This window comes from Cyprinus carpio, chromosome A12 (assembly GCF_018340385.1).
Source record: "Cyprinus carpio isolate SPL01 chromosome A12, ASM1834038v1, whole genome shotgun sequence".
NCBI classification, from domain to species: domain Eukaryota; kingdom Metazoa; phylum Chordata; class Actinopteri; order Cypriniformes; family Cyprinidae; genus Cyprinus; species Cyprinus carpio.
This window is the reverse complement of record NC_056583.1, coordinates 23,881,328-23,902,693: the sequence shown is the minus strand read 5'-3', so window position 1 is coordinate 23,902,693 and position 21,366 is coordinate 23,881,328. Positions and strand designations below refer to the sequence as shown.

Genomic DNA, 21,366 nt, shown 5'->3' with positions numbered 1-21,366 from the left:
AGTCATGATATCATTCTTACACTTTAATTTAATCATATTATGTTGTAGTTCCTCATGAAGTGGCAAAACTGTTTACTCACCAAAGCCAATCTGGGTAACACTTAAAGCCTTAATGTAAAATTAATGATAAAGATATTCTTAATGTTCACTGTAATGCATAAACAATTGTAACCCAAGTTTAAATGCATTATACTATTTGAAGGTTTGTTTGTTTGTCATTTGTTTTAATAGTTGTGAATAGATAAGTATTATAATGAATTATAACTGTGTTTGCAATTATTCATGAGATCATACAGTGCATTATAAGGTGCATTACGAGGCATAATTAATGCATTAGAACTACTTTTACAATGGATTATAAATAAAGTCTTTAAGTATTACCCCAATTTGCATTAATTTTGACCCTTTTGACAGTAATTCATGACCATAATCACTGCTTAAACTCTATTTTTAAATGTTTTGTGCATATCCTATTATTTTGGTGCAGTGTGTTCATTTACCCTGACAAATCGCCCATGAACCTTTGCCAGTGATTCAAACCCACTGACCGCAGCATATTTGAGGGACACCAAAGGGATTATGGGTATATTTAGAGGGGGATTCATGTGCCTGTTTTCATTAACCACAATCCACTTTTAATGCTCCATGTGGCAACATTATTTGGGTCCATGAGAAAGAAAATTTAAATTTGTTTAATCATTTCCCCACAATAACTACTTCTCAAAGGACATCTATGAAAATATGGCTGCATGACCACAAAATCTCGGCCTGGTTTGGCTTTCTGCCTCTTCTCAGGGTCTTCTCAAAGCTGAAATCTCCTGAGTGAACCGTCTATCTAGAACACAACTGCATTACAACATCTGTGTCTGTCAATCTTTTTTGCGAGCTTTGAAATCAATAAAAGCTGGATTTGGTGCATATAATTTGTTGCAAATGTTTTCAAACTTACAAAAAAAAAAAAAAAAAAAAAAAAAAAAAAAAAAAGGAAACAAGACCCATTTAGATATGTGAAATGGAGTGAATTACACTGTACACCCTCTGTGAATGTCCAGGTCATATTTCACCTAAAAATCAAAAGGAAGTAGTAAGAAATTATGATTTTCTTACAAAAATTGAGCCTGTTTTGAAGACTGTTTGCATTGTGATATTTTACGAACATTTTCCAATTTTTCATTACTGCAATACAGGAATGAAAATAACCCTGACCGGATGATTTTCCAGATGATTTTTAAATTAATTAATTGATTAATATGTTTGCAAAAATAAATTCAGAGACTGGAAAAGAAACTGAAGCTTATTTTTAACATTAAGATTTCCATGACAAAAATTAAGCATATTTTCCACTCAAATTCCTATTAATGAAAAAAAAAAAAAAAAAAAAAAAAAAAAAAAATTACATTGTAATAATTATATATATATTTTTTAAGTAAGTTTTGAATACTTTGCTGCTTATGTTTTACATTTTACATATAAAAAAACAACAACTGTAACATGCCTGAATATTTATCATACAATTATCTGTGATGATTCTCATTACTTTTTCTTTATATACTTTTTTTTTTTTTTTTTTAACTATAAAATTACTTTATATCAGTAATGGGAATCAAAATACTTTCATATTCATATTAATTTTAAGTGGTTATTAATTTTAATTATGTTAGGATTAAAAAAACACATATTTTACATTATGCAAAATTGTATTTATTATTTTGTTCCCTTTAATTTGGGATAAAATGTGACCTGGGCATGTTATTGTGAGATAATATTCATATAGGTGTCTTCAACATCCCTTAAGTATCACTGCAATTGTACTGTACTTCATAATACAAATTATAAAAATGGCCATTAAATCATATGAAATTATTAAAAAGCCCTTTTCATATACCAAATGGTGTCACAGATACAGAACCATCAACTCCCAATTCACGTTTCCATTAAAATCTGGTTTTCAATCCAGTTAAGTGTCCACATGATGTGGTTCACGTTCACAGATAACACGTCTCGTCTTTATCTGCTGGGACACAGTCGAAAAATGTCCAAACAACAACAATAGCAACAAGGACAAAAGGACAATCAGGTAAACGTGGGTGAACCTCTGATTGCTACGATTGAGAAAGTGTCAACCACAGTGCACTGTGCTCAAATAAATACGCTCGTAACCGACATAAATAATGCGTGACATGTACCTGAGCTTGGACTCATAGCACCGTTTAAAGGGAGAGCACCGCGGGGGTCAAAGGTCACCCCTCGCTTCACCATGTGTCCCGCAGAGGTTCATAGTGCAAAAAGCGAGCGTCTCCAGGGACGAGAGCCCTTCTGTCCGTCTCTCAGCTGCTGAACTTCACTCCGGCTGTGAAGTTAGGCTTCGGCAGGGTGGGCGGCTGTTTAGGAGGAGGCCTGCAAGTCCAGTAAAGGGTTAATCAAAATAATGTACTCATCCTCAGGCCATTCAAGATGTAAATGTGTTTGTTTCTTTGCCAGAACTGATTTGGAGAAATGTAGCATTGCATCAGTGTCTCAGCAATGGATGCTCTGCAGTGAATGGGTGCCGTCAGAATGAGAGTCCAAACAGCTGATAAAAACATCACAATAATCCACAAGTGATCCACACCACTCCAGTCCATCAGTTAACATCTTGTGAAGAGAAAAGTTGCTTGTTGGTAAGAAACAAATCCATCATTAAGGCGTTTTTAACTTCAAACCATTTTTTCTGACCAAAATAAGAATCCATAATGAAGCTTCCTCCAGTGAAAACATTCATCTCCTGTTGTCTCTCACATCAAAATCCACCTGCATATTTGTTTAGAGCTGTTTTTGCTTGTAAACGGTGTTTGATCTCTGCAGATTTCTCTCCTGATTCAGACAAGATGACTTTTTCATTGAATAAATGTTATTATGGACTCATTTCAGCTGGAAGAAACGGTTTGAAGTTAAAATTGAATTGATGGATTTGTTTCTTAAAAAGACACAGCTTTTCGCTTCACAAGATGTTATCTGATGGACTAGAGTGGTGTGTGTTATTGTGATGTTTTTATCAGCTCTTTGGATTCTGACGGCACCCATTCACTCCAGAGCATCCATTGATGAGCAAGTGATGCAATGCTACATTCCTTCATATCAGTCTGGCAAAGAAACAAACTCATCTACATCTAAGATGACCTGAGGGTGATTACATTTTCAGGAAAATTTTCTTTTTTTGGTGAATTTTTTCTTTAATGATTTGTCATTTTCAGCAGGTGTTCATGGGTGTGTTTGTACCTGGAGGGCTGTGGGTGAGGCGGAGCGGGTCGCGGGGAGGCTGGGGTCGGGATGGGAGCTGGAAGTCGCACGGCCGATGGGTTCCGAATCACTCGGACCTTTCCACTCAGCGGGTCTGCGGGAAGAGGCTTCTGGGGTGGACTGGGCTTCTCAAACGCCTGGAGAAATGAGAGGAACTGAACTGAGTACAGGAGGAAGAACACACACCAACACAAGTTCTCATGAAGTTCCTTGAGAAAGGGATAGTTTCACATGAGTATATTTACTCATTTATCAAGCATTATTAATATACATTGTGATAAACAAGATCTTTCATATACTGATTTGTGACAGCGATAAGATTTAATGGAGAGCAATGGAAAAAGACTCCAGTAAATCAGTGCTGTGATTGCTAACTAAAACTATTAAAAATTGTTTTCATTAATTGAAATAAAGCTGAAATAAAATAAAAATGAAAAAAAAAAATCTGTCATTTAACTAAAACTAAAATTTCAGTAATTGAAATAAAGCTGAAATTAAATTTAAATATATAGAAAAATCTGATTTTTTTTTAGTAATTGAATTAAGGCTGAAATTAAATAAATATATTATGAAAAACTTAAACTTAGCAAAAAAGAGAAAGTACAAAAATTTCAGAGTAATTAAATTACTTAAACTAAAACTGGAATAAATTAAAGTTAAATAGAAATTTAAAAACTGATAAAAATGATAACTGAAAATATAAACATTGAAAAATGAATATATATATATATATATATATATATATATATATATATAATATATATATAATATATATGATATATATATGTATATATTTTTTTTTTTTAATTTTTTTTTTTTCATTTTTCAATATTTATATTTTCAGTGTTTATATTTTCAGTTATCATTTTTATCAGTTTTTAAATAAATACTCATAAATACTAGATTCCCTTTTTTGTCCACCAGATGGAAGTACAAGCTAATCAATGTTCACTGCTGCATGAGTTTAGTGCTGTATGTGGCTTCACGGCTGCCATGGCGACTCTCTCCAGGGGTCATGTGACACGTTCATATGTTCCAAATCTACACGCTGACTATGAGGTAATGATAGCCTGCTACCTGCTCTCCATCTGGTCCTCATTCTCTCTCTCTCTCTCATCTCTACAGAGATCCAAACATGATTTCACAGCTGACGTCCCTCTGTCCTTTACATTTTAATAAAGAGCTGAATTGATCTGAATTGCTCATATCTTAAGCGTTGCATGATTGCTAATGACAGAACTCCTTGTTTTTGTGGCTGATAAAAAGGTCTTGAGATGGAGGAAGTCTCATGTGTCTCCTCGCTAACGCTTCCCCCATGGAAAGTTCTCAAGAGCTGAATCAGCCATGAATGACACACACACACACACACACACACACACACACACACACACACACACACACACACACACACACTTCTGGTTAATGAAGCAGCCTGAGGTCATGCTGGACATGTCTGAGGTCTTCTGTTCATCGTCTCATTTCACTGCTGACCGCTGGTGTCTTATGAGATCACACTGATATCTGAGGATTAGTTCACATCAAATGACTTATCTCAGGATGTTTGAGACTAACGGTACACTATCATTCAAAAGTTTGTAGTCCATATGATTTTTAAAAAATAAATGTATACTTTTATTCAGCAAGTGCCCTAGCAATTATGCAGAACACTCTAGCAACACCATAATAACAGCCTAGAAACCATCGAGAACCACCAGAACACCTTAGCAACCATCTATCAACACACTATCAACCTCCTAACAACCTAACCACCAACCAGAACCCCTTTATCAACCACCTTGCAGTGCTCTATCAATCACACAGAACACACTTGCAACACCCTTACAACTCCCTAGAAACCATCTAGAACCACCAGAACACTATCAACCATCTAACACCCTGACAACCACCCAGCAAAACTCTAGCAATCACACAAAACACACTTACAGCAACCTAACAACTCCCTAGAAACCATCCAGACCCACCCAGAACACCCTATCAACCGCCATGCAACCACGCTATAAACAATCAGAACAATTAATCACAGCAGCTGCATAGCACCACCCTTGCTCAAATCTGAAACAAAGTGTTTTACAGTCTGATGCCTTAATTTCCAAGAACTTTCTATTCTCTAGTTATTTCACAGGGTCATGGGTTCAATTCCCAGGCAGAGCATGAACTGATCAAATATAAACCTTGAATGCAATTAAAGTCACTTTGGATAAAAGCACCTGTTAAATGCATTAACGTAAAATAAATGAATAAATAAATAAAATCAAAGAACCCAGAATCCAAAATAGCAGCTCAAGAACCCCATACAGCTACAAATGGATCTGAAACCAGGAGCCACTGAAGAACACTAGTTTTGAAGTGTGTTGGTTCATGGCTGTTATTAGGTGATGTTTTAGCAAGGTTTTGTTTTGTGTCTCTTGTTTTCTCTTGAGAGGGCTCATCTTCACCTGCTGTATCTATTACCTTCCTCTTCCTGCAATCTGTCTCTCCACAGGTCATCTTATAAAACAGACAAAGACTCTCTTTTTACAGGCAGGTTTTGATGGGAGAAAACATCAAATTGCTCTGATTATCAAAGAAAGGGCAGGTACTGTATGTGGACTGTCCACAGACACTGCACCTCAGGTAATCAACATCTCCATTTTAGCCACTGTTATTTAATGCACATTTTCTGTCTTTTGTCGTCAGCCTCTTTTAAAGAGATTTTTGCAAATGGTAGAACAATTAAGCTTATTATTCAATACATGGTGAAGTGACCTCGCAAGGTTAATTAACAACCTCGTTTCTTTGACAGCAGATGTTAGAGACTGATAACATTACACCAGTACTTCTAGACGTTTATATTAGGACTGTGCATTTATTAATCAAAATAATTAAATTATATGCTGATTATTTAATCAAGAGAACTGCATGCATCAATACACACTGAGAAAAAAAAACCTAAATTAACATTATTCCAAGATATTGTGTCAGAAGAGTAAAAAGTGAGTTTAGAAATCAAAATTATTTATTTCTATTTTTCATTGAACATAAGTCGATCAATGACCTTTAGCCCAAGGCAATGCATTTTGAAATCGAGTTTGTCAATCTGTCTGAGGCAGACTGCTTTAAGCTATCAAAACCTTCAGTTTTCAGTTCCATTCTGATCGACTCACTCAGTCTTTTATTCACTGGCCAGAGGCTTCACTCTGCGTTTTCTTTGGAACGCATGAACCTCTGAACACACTTAAGATTTAATACGACACAGAGCTCTAATGAAAGAGGCCTGTTCACACCACGGCAGCTCCAAAAATAAACTGTAAAACTATTATAAAATACTACAGTGTGCATTAAAAATGAGCTCTTTTGCCATTGCAACACTGTTGGGGAATGAGACAATGATATAAAGAAATGAAATCAGTAAAGTACAATGTACCTGCTGAGTGCTGACATGTATAGAAGTGTACAGAATGTTATTATGAGTGGTGTGATAGCTCATTATAGTTACTGATTTGAACAAACCCCCAACGGTAAATATATTAAAATCGGTGCACTATTATTTTTCTCAATATCAGACTGATTTTCACCTGCAGGTCAAAAAGTACCACAGACACACTTTGAAGCAGGGACCCATGACATATCTAGAGACAAACATACAGAAAACCTTAGCAACCACCTAAAAATGCTTCAAATTCCCCAAATGCCCCAGAACACTTTAGCAACCACATAACAACAAACAAGGAACCACCCAGAACACCATAGCAACACCCTGGTGATCATCCAAAACATCCCACAACACTCTAGAAACTACCTAACACCCTAACAACCATACATAACACCCTAACAATGTTCTAAAACCCACGCAGACCACCCTAGCAACACCCAGATGATCACCCAGAACCACTTAAAACACTCTAACAAATATCTAACACTGTAACAACCATATGGAACATACTAGTTACCACCCAACAATGCCCTGGCAACCACCAACAACACCCTGGCAACCACCTAAAAACCATCCAGAACACCCTGCCAATGCCCTAGCCACCACTCAAAACACCCAGTCTTGTTTTATATGAGCAACTCCTGCAGCGCTGGCATATTTCCACTCACCATGGCGATCTTGCAGACATTCTGGCAGGCCAGGCTACGGCCGGCTGCTCCCGCTGCTGAAGCGGATGCGTGTGTGAGTGCTGATGGAGGGGCTCTGGGTGGAGTCGAGTGTGTGTGTGGTGGTGTCAGCGGCAGGCCGAGTGCCAGCGGCAGCGGGTGAGAGAGGTGGACCGGAGGACACGGGGGCAGCCGGCGGAGACCATGAGACGGGACCACAGAGTCCACCGTCTGGAGAGGAGACTGGGGCTACAGAGAGACAGAAAAAGATTTGTGCCACACAGGCTTTCCATCATGTTTGACTGACAATGAATATTTCAATAAACATTAAACATGCAAGATGCACAAATCAATAAATCAGAGGAACACTTAAAGGTGAGAAATGCTGTTGATATTTGAAATCACCAAAACGAACTCACCCACACCCAAAAGTATCACACCCCTATCTTAATAGCCCCACCCCCAAATCAATATTATGCAATGTAGGCACCGCCCCCATTACACATGGACACGCCCATGTGATTGGCTAGAAGTGTGTTTTGGTGCTCGGTCCGATTCACTTCCAACAGCGTTTCTCAGAAACCACTTACCGTACCTTTAAAGGAACAGTTTACACAAAAATTTAGGTTCTGTCATCATTTACTTACCCTCATGTCGCTTAAAACCTGTTTGACTTACTTTCTTTGTTATACACAAAATGAGACATTAGGCAGAATGTTCAAGCTGCTCTAAAACATAAAAGCGAATGATGTAATTATGCTTAAAAAAATACCATAAATGCATCATAAATATAGTGCACACTTATTTTAGAATTATTTACATACTATTAAAGTATTTATAAATATTTTCAATTAGCTTTTTTATACTTTCAGTTTTGATATACGTTTTTAAGTTTTAGTTTTATATATATATATTTCTAATTAGCTTTAACTTTTTTTTTTTTTTTAGCTATTTTATTATTTCAGTTTATTTAATTCCAGTTAGATGCCATGGCAACATTTCTCATTTATGTTTGTTTTTAAGTTTAGGTTTTTCCAACTAATATTTATATTTGTGTATATCATATGGACTATTTTTTAGAGTGCATTTATTGAGTTCTATGTCATTCTGCGTTAGAAGAAAATAAGTCATACAGATTTGGATCAACATTTGGCTGAGTAAATGATGACTCACTTTTGGCTGAGCTATCCTTTTAAATGATACAAATAAGTCTGATATGAGCACACGCACACATCAGAGCTGCTTTGAGCTTTTGACCTGCAGTCAGATGTGACAAGAACAAAAGGTGACGCGAGACAGAAACCGTTTGTGTGTGTGTGTGTGTGTGTGTGTATGTATAACCTCACCTTGTCTAACATCAAACAGACCTACATCCTCTATCCTGTTACCGTCACACATTATGAGGACCAGATACTGCAGTCACTCTTAAAGGAACAGTTCATTAAAAAAACATTCAATTTAAATTGTAACAATTTTTCACATTTTTTCTGTTTTTCTGATCACATAAATGTAGCCTTGGTGAATGCAATAGACAATTTAAAAAAAAAATATTTTGAACAATCTCTCTCTCACAGTCTCTCACAGCGCAGGCTATTTGGTGCACCACAGGGGTCGGTCGTGGTATTTTGCACATCCTCTAATCACAGATCTGAACTGCTTTTAGCCCTAAGATCACAAATGCATCCACAATCCATCTGGCTGACAGGCGTATCTACTGATTTTCCAACAATTTGTGAGAGCTCGTGGGGCCTGACAGCTAAAGAGCGGGTTTCAAGTGCTGAACGCTCACTTTGTCTTTGCTGTGCTTTTTATTAAACAAACCTCTGGAGCATGAGATGGACAGCAACTGTCACTCAGAACTGTAGTAAAACAGTGAAACGACACACATATGCATGCCAGTTTATGCACAAGTATGAAATATGCATATGTTGGGATGGGATTTGTAATATATACACGTGTGTACATATATATGGGATATGTAAATAAGCACCTTATATATGCTGGCACTTTGAAGGAAAGCTGAAGTCTGATGTTGAGGAGACGTTCTGTACATGGAGTATGTTTGAGTCCCAGTGTGTGTGTGAGCAGATGAGAGTGTGTGTGCTGGACTGTTCAGTCTATTGGGTCCCACAGACCTGCAGCAAAGCACAAATACAGAACACAATGTAGGATATCGCAATTATGATGTGCATTTTTACCAAAATCCCAGCTAACAAGGAACATTCTCAAAACTTAACGTTCTCGCAAGTTCTCTCAAAATTATGAACAAACTTTCACAGTAACGTCGTCCAGTAACTGTATCTGGTCTTTAATAATGTTCTCAAAACGCTGGAACAAAACACTTTTTTTTTTTTCTGAAACCTTGTAGTTGGACATTTGTCTAACATTTTGTAAATGTTACTTTTTGGTCCAGAATGTTCAGAGAACATTCAAAAGTCACATTCCCATAATGATTGCTAAATTCTAAAATTTTTAGAGCTTATCTTAGAAAATATCTTTTTTAGCTGGGATAAAGTTGTAGCTTGTTCACATGGCAACACAATCATGTGGAAACTAATATTAATATTTACATGCATATATAAAAACACCTACTAATGTAAATGGAACCATAGTTAACCTTTTACTTTAGTAATTATTTTAATTTTTGAAACAAACAGTTATCATTTGTATATAATAATAATTATGTAAATATATTCTCCACTACCTTTGGCAAAGCTGCAAGAAAAAAAAAAAACATAAGATGTATAAAAATGTAATAATAAATATATTACAAATTAATATATTATTGGTATATATTATTAAGTATTATAGATAAAAATGGAAAAATAAGATTTTAAGTTTTATGCAGTTTTGCTTCTCAAGTAAATTTATCTAATTTTAAGGACATTTAGATGTTATCATGCTTAATTATCATCATGCTTAATCATAGTCTCGATGTCACAAAATATAAATGGTCTTAAAATAGGTTTAATTTTCTTTGATTTAAAAAAAAAAAACATTTTTAGTGTTTTTCTTTAGATATTTGGGATAAAAAAAGAAAGGTTCTCTTGAGATTCACCTCCTTAGTAAGCTCTAAATTTAATTGCTGAATGGAAATTAAAATACTTCCAGTGTAACATTACCAAAGGAAAGCTGTTCCCAGACTGCATGGTTATGGAATCACAATCATTCGCAAATGAACCGACATATTAACATTTCAATGCATATTCGGAATTTAGGAACTTTCCCTGCCCTGATTAAAAATATGAACTATGGCAACAACCAGAGGTTAGCCAATGATAACGCAACTCATTTACATACAGAATTCTCAACGAGACAGTAGCAAAAACAGTCTGTTTAATTCTACGAGTCAGATATGGAGGAAAATGGTCATGAAAAAACAAATTATGACTTTGTGTGGTGTATATACTATACAGCATGGCCTCTTGCACCTTTAAACTGATTGTTTATTTCAGCTGTGCAGGTTTAGTACCTCAGTTTTTCGATGGTGTTGTTCTTATTGTTGAAGAACAGACTGAGCAGAGTTTTCCTCTTAATGCACACGATTATTCCAACACACAGCAGACACAGAAACGCCACCAGGATGCCCACCGTCACACCGCTGCTGTCTGCATGTACACACACACACGTTTGTGAACTGAGAAGATACTGCTGAAGAGCAGTAGAATAATCACGGATACATGTGATCAATTTCACAAGATACAAGATCAATTTACTACAAAATACCTGTTGGTCTCATCGGGCCGCTGTCCATACTGCCTCCAAACCCAGCTTTATCACAGAACGGAGGAGCCCAGAGCGACTCACAGTGACAGTTCATATTATTATTACAAACCTGCATGTGAGACACACACACACACACACACACACACACACACACACACTAGTGACATCAGCCCACATCACATGACTCCTGAATTAATGCTCATTTTAGATTATGGAAAATGTAAGCGCATAAATGTAGATCTATCAGCAATAACAGCACATGCCAATGTAAATATATAAAAGAGAATGATTATATCCAAGCATTACTTCACTATCTGTGTCAAAGCAAATAAATAAATACAAGAAAGAAAAAATATATAAGATCTATAAAATATATTTAATAATAATATATATACAGTATATATATATATATATATTTATGAATATAAAAATAGATTTATATACATTAATACTATACTATAAATATATAATCATTTTAAATTATTAGATATTAAATATAAACATTAAACATTTTAGATTTATTGTATATATAAAATAATAAATATATGATATAGTTATTATTTTATTAACTAGTATAAAATATAAAAAATTTATACATATATGTATGTATGTATGTATGCATGTATGTATATATATATATATATATATAAATAAACAAAAACACTGATTAAAATCATGATTAATTTTAGATTTTCATGAAAATATTCAGTCATAATGCCGAATAGATAAATAAATTAATATATTATATATATATATATATATATATATATATATAATAAATTATTCTTTTTTTTTTCATTAGATTTTTGGATGAAATATGATCCAGATATGTTATCTTGGGATTCACCTCCCTAGTAAGCTCTCAATTTAGTTGCGAAATGGAAATAAAGTACTTTCCTTTTACAAATGCAAACATGACACAGAATATAGGCAGGAAGTTATTCAGTATCCAACTTGCCACCAACATGTCTTTATGGCCTGTGTGTGTGTGTGTGTGTGTGTGTGTGTGTGTGTGTGTGTGTGTGTGTTGAGCAGTCGTCATGTCCTGCGTGCTGCAAGTCTGTAAATGCACCTCCTCAACATCCACCAAAACACTCAAACACTTCCTCTTTCCTCCATTTGGCAGCATTTGTTTCTGATGAGCAGCAGATGCTGGACTCAGAGGAACATCTTGATCTAATCTGGAGATTCATGAGCTCATTCATGGACTTCCACTATCTGCTTCTCACTATCTGCACAAACCTGTAACCAATCCCACCTGTTCTTCAGGAAGACTGCGTTCACTGTGAGATCTTTCATAATGCTGGAGCTAAAACACATTCGCTCTGTCAGGATTCACCCCTCAGGATTTACACAGATCTCATCTGGTCTCATTTTTGCTGTAATCTAAACATGCTTAAATAAATGTAAAAAAGCAGGAACTCTTACGGACAATGTAAACATGTAAAACCAGAAACCTTGTAGAAAAGAAGCTTTCCAACCAGGTTCCATCATGAACTTTGACACCTGCCAGCATGAATTAGTAAACCTTATAATTCAGATCAGCCTGAATAATTTGTATTAAATATAATATGTGTAATTGTATTAAATATAATATGTGTAAGTCTTGCATTACAAAATGACATGAAATAAAGGTCCTCAGTGGATGATAGTTGCTTTCAAGTCAAGTCAGAATTACTATAATTATGTTCAACATTACAAAAACTATTTCTTGAAATCATATTGTGAATAAGCAAGACTTTTCCTCATCTCTGTCTGAGTATTTGCATTCTTTAAAAATTTACAACAACAATAAAAGAAATGACTATAATTTTGTGTTTCTAACTTGTAAAAATCATATTCACATCACAGTCAAACACATAATTATGAGCTGGAAACTCAAATTTTGATTAAAGCTCTTACTTTGATGCATGTGAAAATAACTAAAATCTCAGAATGTATAAAAACAAGTCCTGTTTTGTGCAGTTTTGCTTTCCAAGTAGAAATGCTTTAAATGTGATAATAAATAACAGATTCAAAACATAATTAATTAGTGGTATAATGAGAATTTGGAGCCTAATTGTGCTTAATTATCATAAAATATCCATCGAGCAATTAAATTGAGGGGTTACTAAGGTGAATCTTAAGATATTAACACATACAGGTCATATTTCATCCCAATATCTCAAGTAAAAAATATTATTATATACATTTTTATTAGAGTTTATTTTTACAATAAAAAAGGAATTATTATATAAATTTTATTTTTATGTTACCGAAATAATTTTTTGGTAACACACTTTAGTATAGGGACCAATTCTCACTATTAACTAGTTGCTTATTAGCATGACTATTATGAACATATTGGCTGTTTATTAGTACTTATAAAGCATTTATTCCACATTACCATATTCTACATCCCTAATCCTATCCAATACCTAAACTTAACAAATATCTTACTCACTATTAATAAGCAGCAAATTAGGAGTTTAATGAAGCAAAAGTTGTAGTTAATGGTTTGTTAATAGTGAGAACTGGACCTTAAAATAAAGTATGACCAATTTTTCTTTATATTTTGGGATAAATTATGACCTGGACATGTTTTCCTGGTAAACTCTCAATTTAATTGCTAAATGTAACATGATACTGATATTTAGGTAGGAAATTATTCAGTATCCAGCGTATCGAATGGGTTACAATACTGTAAAATTAACATTATGATTTTCTATAGAGATGCTTTAAAACTATACATATGAATTTGACTTGAATTAATCATGCAGTCATGCACTTTGCCATCATTATTAACAGAAATCACACTAAGCCCAGTTATAAGTGTAGCCTTAGAAATGAATCATTTATGAGAATGAGGACAAGAAGAGGAGCTGTCACGTAATTATGGTAATCCAGACATGAGCATCACATTAGATACAGATTCCTCATCTTAACATTTCTGTGCTGTATGGGCTTCTGGGTCTATGGAGATGAAACTGCTCCATTATGAGATCAGATGTAGTTCAGATGGATTTCTGGGCTGCTTAAAGTCGACATGAAATGCTGTTCACCAAGCATTCAGATATATATTATATGAGTGAAACTGTAAAGACAGTCAGACAGATATAAACTTACCCCATGTCCGCTGCACTTGGCTGAACAGTCGTGAACCCCAAGCACACTGATGTTCTGACACTGTCTGTTTATACACATCTACACACACACACACACACACACACACACACACACAGAGTTAATTTAGTTCTGACAGTCAATGATGATTGACAGCTCAACTCCACCCAAACATACTGACATGATCCATCCACATGTCCTCACAGCAGCAAACAGGGTGGAAAAGTGTCTCATGCTGTGTATGCGTCACACGCAATTCAGCTTTATAACTTTGTTTTATTAATACTGTGATGTCAGGGTAATTTCCAATTATGTCAGGCTTTAACCAATGAGGCCATTCTTTCCTTAGTTAACATCCCTGATTTCATTCATGACTCAGTTTTGAGTAAACGTGCTTGAATTTTGCCTTTGCATGGCATAGATTTTGATTTAGAAATTAATTATAAGACTAATTATATCAGATCAGGGTTAGAAATATGGATTGCAGCAAAATGCCAACAGTGTAAACTCCATGAGATTTGTGACATGTTTGTGCCATCCAAACAGTTGATGGGCACCATTGACTTCCACAGCTTTTTTTTTTTTTTTTTTTTTTACTATGGAAGTCAATGGTGCCCATCAACTGTTTGGATACCAACATTTTACAAAATATATTCTTTTGTGTCCAACAGAAGAAAGAAACTCATACAGGTTTGAAAAAGTGGTGGATGAGTAAATGATGACAGAATTATCATTCTGGATGTGAACTACTCCTTTAAATATAATCTACACATACGCTCTAGTTTCACTCGAAATACCCTAGAAACAACATAGCAATGCAGTTTAACCCATTCTGCCGTCCTGATGTTGGTGATCTGAACGAGCTGGTGTTAAATAAGCAAACTTCTCATTATTTACTCTCTTTACCATGTTTTCTCCACATTTGGTGCCGGTGAGCACGAGGCCCGGATCCGGCATGTCGTCTCCCAGGTACACATGGGTCCCGCGGCAGAGGATACGCCCTCCTTCCTGGAGCGGGATGTTGGTTTCTATGGAGACAGCATTGGTGCCAATCACCGGCCGGTTGGCTCCGCCCTGACACTGCATTTTCCCACATTTAGCATCTCTGGAAAACAAGAGGTAGAAATGCTGAATTTTTTAAAAAGTTGACTTATAATAATAATAATAATAATAAATATAATAATTGATAAAATAAGTCAATTAGTAATTAATTTTAATTAAATATATATTACATTTATTTTAAATTATTATAATTATTTTTTATATATTTATTTTTTTTTTAGTTATTAACTTTTAAGATTTACTTGAGGTCAAAAATAATAATTATATAATAAAAATAATAAAATATTTGTAAATGTACGTGTTTGTGTGTGTTTTACATTTGTATTTAATTTTTTACATTTAGCCTTGCTTTTATTTTTTTATTGATTTGATATAATAATAATATAAAAATAATAAATATATTTTACAGATAAACAAATATGTATTGTATATATACATATTTATATATATATAATTCTTCCCTATTTTTCTTTTCTTCATTAAGCCTTATTTTTTTCCTTGCTGTCCAAACCGACCTGAGACCCATTTTTGGGCTGTGAACTTATCTAAAATTCTGAGTAACGTTTCCAGTCACTAAAAGATCCCATGTTATGAATCAGAGTTTCCCAGACTGACACATCTGCAGTGTTTTCACAGCGCTGAAGTGTGTTTCCTCTGCTGAAGATCGTGGTAATGGGACATACATCTTTGATCCCAATGCAGCCAAAACACAGAGAAATAATGAGGCATCCTCTACACTAAAGACCAATTACTGCATTCAGAGGGCAGTTTCTCACGCAGTCACATCCAAAAAAAGAAAGAAAGGGACAGACAGACAGACAGACAGAACGTGGCTCGAGTCCCTTTGGCCAAAATAAAGAGTCATTAGCAGCTGAAACGGTTTCTCTCTCCGTCTGTCCACTTCAGTCATTAAAGTAATTACTACATTGAGGATGTGATCCGTGAAGCCCTTAATAAAGCAGCCAATCTGAGCTCAATTAAAAAAAAAATTATGACAGGTGTAACCTATGTATGCAAATTACTGTGACATTTTCAATAGGCTTCTGTTCTCTTTCTTTTAAAGACTTGTGTTGTTATTCGTCTGTGTGTGTGTGTGTGTGTGTGTGTCTGTCTTTGTGTGTGTTTGTGTGTGTGAGACAGAGAGAGACAGTCAGTCAATAAAGAACAGAATGGGAAGAACCTAATGAGAGAAATACATTTAAAATTTAATTTAAACCTAAACTGTAATTTTAAGTGAAAAACACTTTCAGTAAATAAACACTCAAAGACCTTGGAGTTTTTGAAGGTACTTTTGATTTTCTGTCTTCCTGAAGTGCACCAACTAAAAGAAACATTTTTCCAAGAATCTGTAAAATACAATAATTAATTTTGCAGCAAATCAACAAACATCTGCTCTAATCAGGGAGTGATTTGTGAGCAAACCTGGTGTTAAAATAAATAAATAAATAAATAAATATATATATATATATATATATAGTATATAGATATATATATATATATATATATTTTTTGCAGCTGTTACAGATACATTTTTACAGTAAATATTCTGATTTGACCTTGAGATTAGCTTCGATATTTGACCCTTATTTGTGGTAATACTTGGTTACAATGACACTAATAGTTCTTATTTCTGCCAGGAATACAAAATCAATCATGAATTAATGACAATTTGAATAGAATGACACAAACAATTAAATTGCGATTGCTTTCATTTATTTTTGATCAGTGCTTTGCTAACATACAAACTTTCACTCCAAAAGAGCGCACGTTGCGTATTTATTAAGTTTTTTTAATATTTTTTCTTTGAGTATAGTTATTTTTTTTTTAATGACTCACAGAAAGACGATTCTTTGCCGATCCATCAGTCAATATTGCGTGATAGATATTTTTCATTTTTTATATTTTCTCTTACCGTGCTTCACATTTGGCAAACGATCCCTTTGCATCTTTTCCACAGTTTCCATACGGATCTCCTGCTGAGTTGACTCTTTCGAAACAGATTCCTGGAGCTGGTTTTGCACCTGTTAAACACAAACACAACGTTTTTCACATACACTGAACACACAGATGAGGTATAGACAGATGCAGTAGCAGTTCCTCCAGGCCTGCGGGTGACGCTGTCCTCACCCTGTCCCCACAGTGTGATGCACTGCTGCTCGTGTGTCTGGCAGATGCCGTTGTAACAGTGTCCATCCACACCTTGACAGGCGTTTCCGTCGTGCAGGTAGACATTAGCAGGACAGTGAGGATCGGCACCGGTGCAAAACTCCGGCAGGTCACAGGAGTTACTGGACTCACGGCACGGAGTCCCTGCAGGCTTCAGCTACACAACAAACACATCATGAAATTTGGCAAATATATTAATATGACAATATTTTAGTATTAATATGGCAATTACACAATGAAGTCCTTTCAGTCAATACAAAACAACTGTTTACTTTTATCTTAAATTATTAATGTTCCTGGTTTTATTGTGAATGATTCCTCAGTCCATGTCCATGTTCTAAAGAATAAAAAAAATTGATTGCTTTAGAATAATATGCACTTTTTTACTTACTTTGTTTGGTTATTTAGGCTTACAGTGTTTTAATAGCCAACTTTTGAAAAGATTATTACTATTTACAAACATACAAACACGAAAAAGATACACATTGAAAAATAAAGCACAGTGAAAACAGAGACTAGATTTAGGAAAACATTAACTTAAAACATTTTCAAGTTAATATTTAATTAAAATTTTGTATAATATTTGTTTTATATTATATTAAATAACATTATATATTAAAATATTATAAAATAGTTTAACATTTAATAAATGTCCTGGAGTTAAATTAATAAATTTTGCAGTATATTTTTAATTTAAGTACATAAAATTAGCAAGGTATAAAAGAGTCAACAAATAAAGTGAATCACGATGAACGTCAAAAGTTACCTGACAGTCTTCACAACACTGTCCATGTGCACACACGGCCTCCTGTTTCAGTGTGCATGTACTGGCATTACAGCAGGGATTCAGACACTCCTACAGAGAAGAGATGTAACACTGATAATAGCAAAAATGTTTCAGCAGCAATTCAGCATATTAGAATGGTTTCTGAAGATCATGTGACACTGAAGACTGGAGTAATGATGCTGAATATTCAGCTTTGATCACAGGAATAAATTACATTTTTACAATATATTCGAATAGAACAAAGTTATTTTAACTTACAATAATATTTCATAATTTTACTGTTTTTACTGTATTTTTGATCAAATAAATGCAGCCTTGGTGAGCAGAAGAGACTTCCTAAAAAAGTATTTTTTCTGACTCAATTACATTTGCATAAGTGTACGAATCATGTCTAAATAATTTCCCAGATGTTTTTCTCTTACTGCTGGCTGTGGAAATTCATAAATTGTACATGAGCATTGTTGACGGATGCAGAGACACAAACAATGAACGTTTTTGCTATGCATTCTGCACTGCCAGCAAAATTTCAGCAAAGACAAAAATGAACAGATTTAAACCCTCAGGAAACACCTGAAGCACTCAGACAATAACAAAAGCTTTTCTCTGTGGTCTTCGCAAAATCTCCTGGTTCAACGTGACAGATGCATCTCATTCTTGTGCTCCTTCTCACAGCGTGGTCGCCAAAACACTCTGCTGTTTATTTCACTCTTGCCGCAGATTTGTAGGAATGACTGCTAATGATGCACGACTCACTGGAGAGTGTGAAAATCGCAGCATATATGCAGCGCTTAAGGGAATCATGCAAATGTCTGCGTGAAATATGTTTGCAAAAAAACAAAACATACACGCATGAGCTCCAACGTACCTCCACATCTCCGCAATCACACTGCTCTCCCTCCTCGACATATCCGTTTCCACATTTCTGGCCTCCGTAGAGCACCTTCACCTCCGGCATGTTGAACAAACACATGCCCACACCTTTCTCCAAACTCGCAGCCAGATCCTTCTTACTGCATGTACTGAAGACTGTAGGGAAAGGGTACCTGAAAGAAATCAGAAATATTACCTCAGTGATGATTTTTAAGAAAACTGACTGTTCACTTTTGTGACATTCAACATATGCAGATATAAATGGACCAATCAGGCAGTGGAAGTCTTGCCAAGGAAATGACATCACCCTGTAAGCGCTGACTGGCACGAGGACCAATGAAATGAGTCCCAGAGGAGAGAACAGCAACAGATAAGAGATATTTATAAGTCCTGCGTCTGTAAGAAATCACACTGACTGGATTCACCAGATTGTAAATTGGAGGCAGCGGGAAGTGTGTGTGCAGGATAACACTGCATATTACACATGGTTTCAATTGGAGAAAAAAACCTCCAAAACATGCCCAAGCAGCCAAGTAAAAAAAAAAAACACTTAGAACACCATAGCAACACCTTAGCAACCTCCAAACCAACATTCTAGAAACCACTCAGTACAGCTATAGCAACCACCCACAATGCACAGGCAATAAAGCAACATTAAAAAACTACTCAGAATGCAACAACAACCACATAGCAACTGCCTAGCAACCACCCACAAACATTCTAAAAATCACATAGCAACCACCAACAAACCCTGTTGGGTATGTTTTGAAACATGGCAGCTGGTTTAAGCTGGTTGAGCAACTAACTCCTGCTCAGGACTGGCCCATAACTAGCTCAGGACTAGCTTATAACCAGCTTAAACCAGTTCATGACCAACTAAGGACCAGCTTATTATCATATGCTGTTTATTTTATTTTCAAAAGCATTGTGGAGGTGAGATTTGAATGCACAAACATCTTATTTTCTTCTGAAAATGTAAAACTCTAGTTCTTACCCTGTTGAAAAAACAGCATATGCTGGTTAGGTATGTTTTGAAGCTGGGATGCTGGTTTGAGCTGGTCCTTTGCTGGTTTATGCTGGTCTATGCTGGTCATGTGCTAGTCCAGTCAGCTCAAACCAGCATCCCAGCTTCAAAACATACCTAACCAGCATATGCTGTTTTTTTCATAAGGGTAAGTACTTTAGTTCTCGGTTTCCAACACACACACACACACACACACACACAAGCACAGTATAAGTGGCCCACAAATCCACTCTAAATAGCATTGCTCCCCTGTGGAGTGTAACAAAATGTTTCACCATAGCATCTACATGACGAAATCCCAAGTTTACAAACATCCTAAGAGTCAGAGAAATTACAGCCCTCGTCTCTTACTGACAGCGACGTGAGAGCTCCCAGAGAGAAGCATATGGCACATATTATGAGACTGGCGGATGAGCTCATGATCATGAACACCATCTGTGATCAGGGAGGGTTTTTAGGAGGATTTAGTGATGGTGATTGTAGGACTTGTGCAGGTGTGAATCATTACAGTCGACCGATTTCATTAACACACTGAACGCTACATCACTAAACATCCTGATGAATTAAATCAGTATGATTGGTTAAGTTACAACATATGCTATAGATCTGGAGGTTGAGTATTAAACACAGACATTCTTATATTCCCTTTATTATCCAAAATCACTTATTCTAAGAATATTTAACTATTTGCACTGCATGTTATGCCAAATAAATTACATTTTAAAATATATTACAATATGAATGAATGAATGAGGCATCTATATAGTGCTTTATTGTGCATTGCTGTACACCCACAGTGCTTTACAATCATACGAGGGGTCTCTCCTCAACCTCCACCAGTGTGTAGCATCCACCTGGATGATGTGATGGCAGCTACAGGACAACGGCGCCAGTGCGCTCAATACACACCAGCTACAGGTGGAGAGGAGGGGGGGGGAAGATTCAGTTGGTGGTTGTTATTAGGCCATGATTGACAAGGGCCAGTGGAGGGAATTTGGCCAGGACACCGGGGATGCTCCCTCTTTATGAGAAGTGCCATGTGACTTTTAATGACCACAGAGACTCAGGACCTCAGACTTTAACGTCTCATCCGAAAGACAACATTTTGAATCATAATAATTTTTAGCAAAATGACCATTTTTACTCTATCAAACAAATGCATCCTTTGAAGCACAAGGGACTTCCTTTATATATTTAATAAAAAAAAGATTGACTGCAGTCCCAGCATGCCTCAGTTCTTCTGCATGAACAG

The 21,366-nt window shown here is 35.5% G+C and overlaps 1 protein-coding gene across 1 annotated transcript in view; it reads right to left on the bottom strand.

Annotated features, from left to right (window-relative positions):
* Nucleotides 1–1,667: 1,667 nt before the first annotated feature.
* The window catches only part of LOC109078907 (disintegrin and metalloproteinase domain-containing protein 12-like), an 89,709-nt gene continuing 70,010 nt past the window's right edge, over nt 1,668–21,366 (bottom strand). Inside the window, exons 12-23 of the mRNA XM_042768098.1 lie at nt 19,086–19,263; nt 18,200–18,289; nt 17,395–17,590; nt 17,180–17,288; nt 15,112–15,310; nt 14,209–14,286; nt 11,104–11,212; nt 10,850–10,985; nt 9,368–9,512; nt 7,381–7,626; nt 3,259–3,416; nt 1,668–2,397 (exon numbers count right to left, since the gene is read on the bottom strand). Of these exons, the coding sequence (XP_042624032.1) occupies nt 2,328–2,397; nt 3,259–3,416; nt 7,381–7,626; nt 9,368–9,512; nt 10,850–10,985; nt 11,104–11,212; nt 14,209–14,286; nt 15,112–15,310; nt 17,180–17,288; nt 17,395–17,590; nt 18,200–18,289; nt 19,086–19,263 (1,714 nt within the window). The 3' untranslated portion in view covers nt 1,668–2,327. The remainder of the gene's footprint in view (nt 2,398–3,258; nt 3,417–7,380; nt 7,627–9,367; nt 9,513–10,849; nt 10,986–11,103; nt 11,213–14,208; nt 14,287–15,111; nt 15,311–17,179; nt 17,289–17,394; nt 17,591–18,199; nt 18,290–19,085; nt 19,264–21,366) is intronic.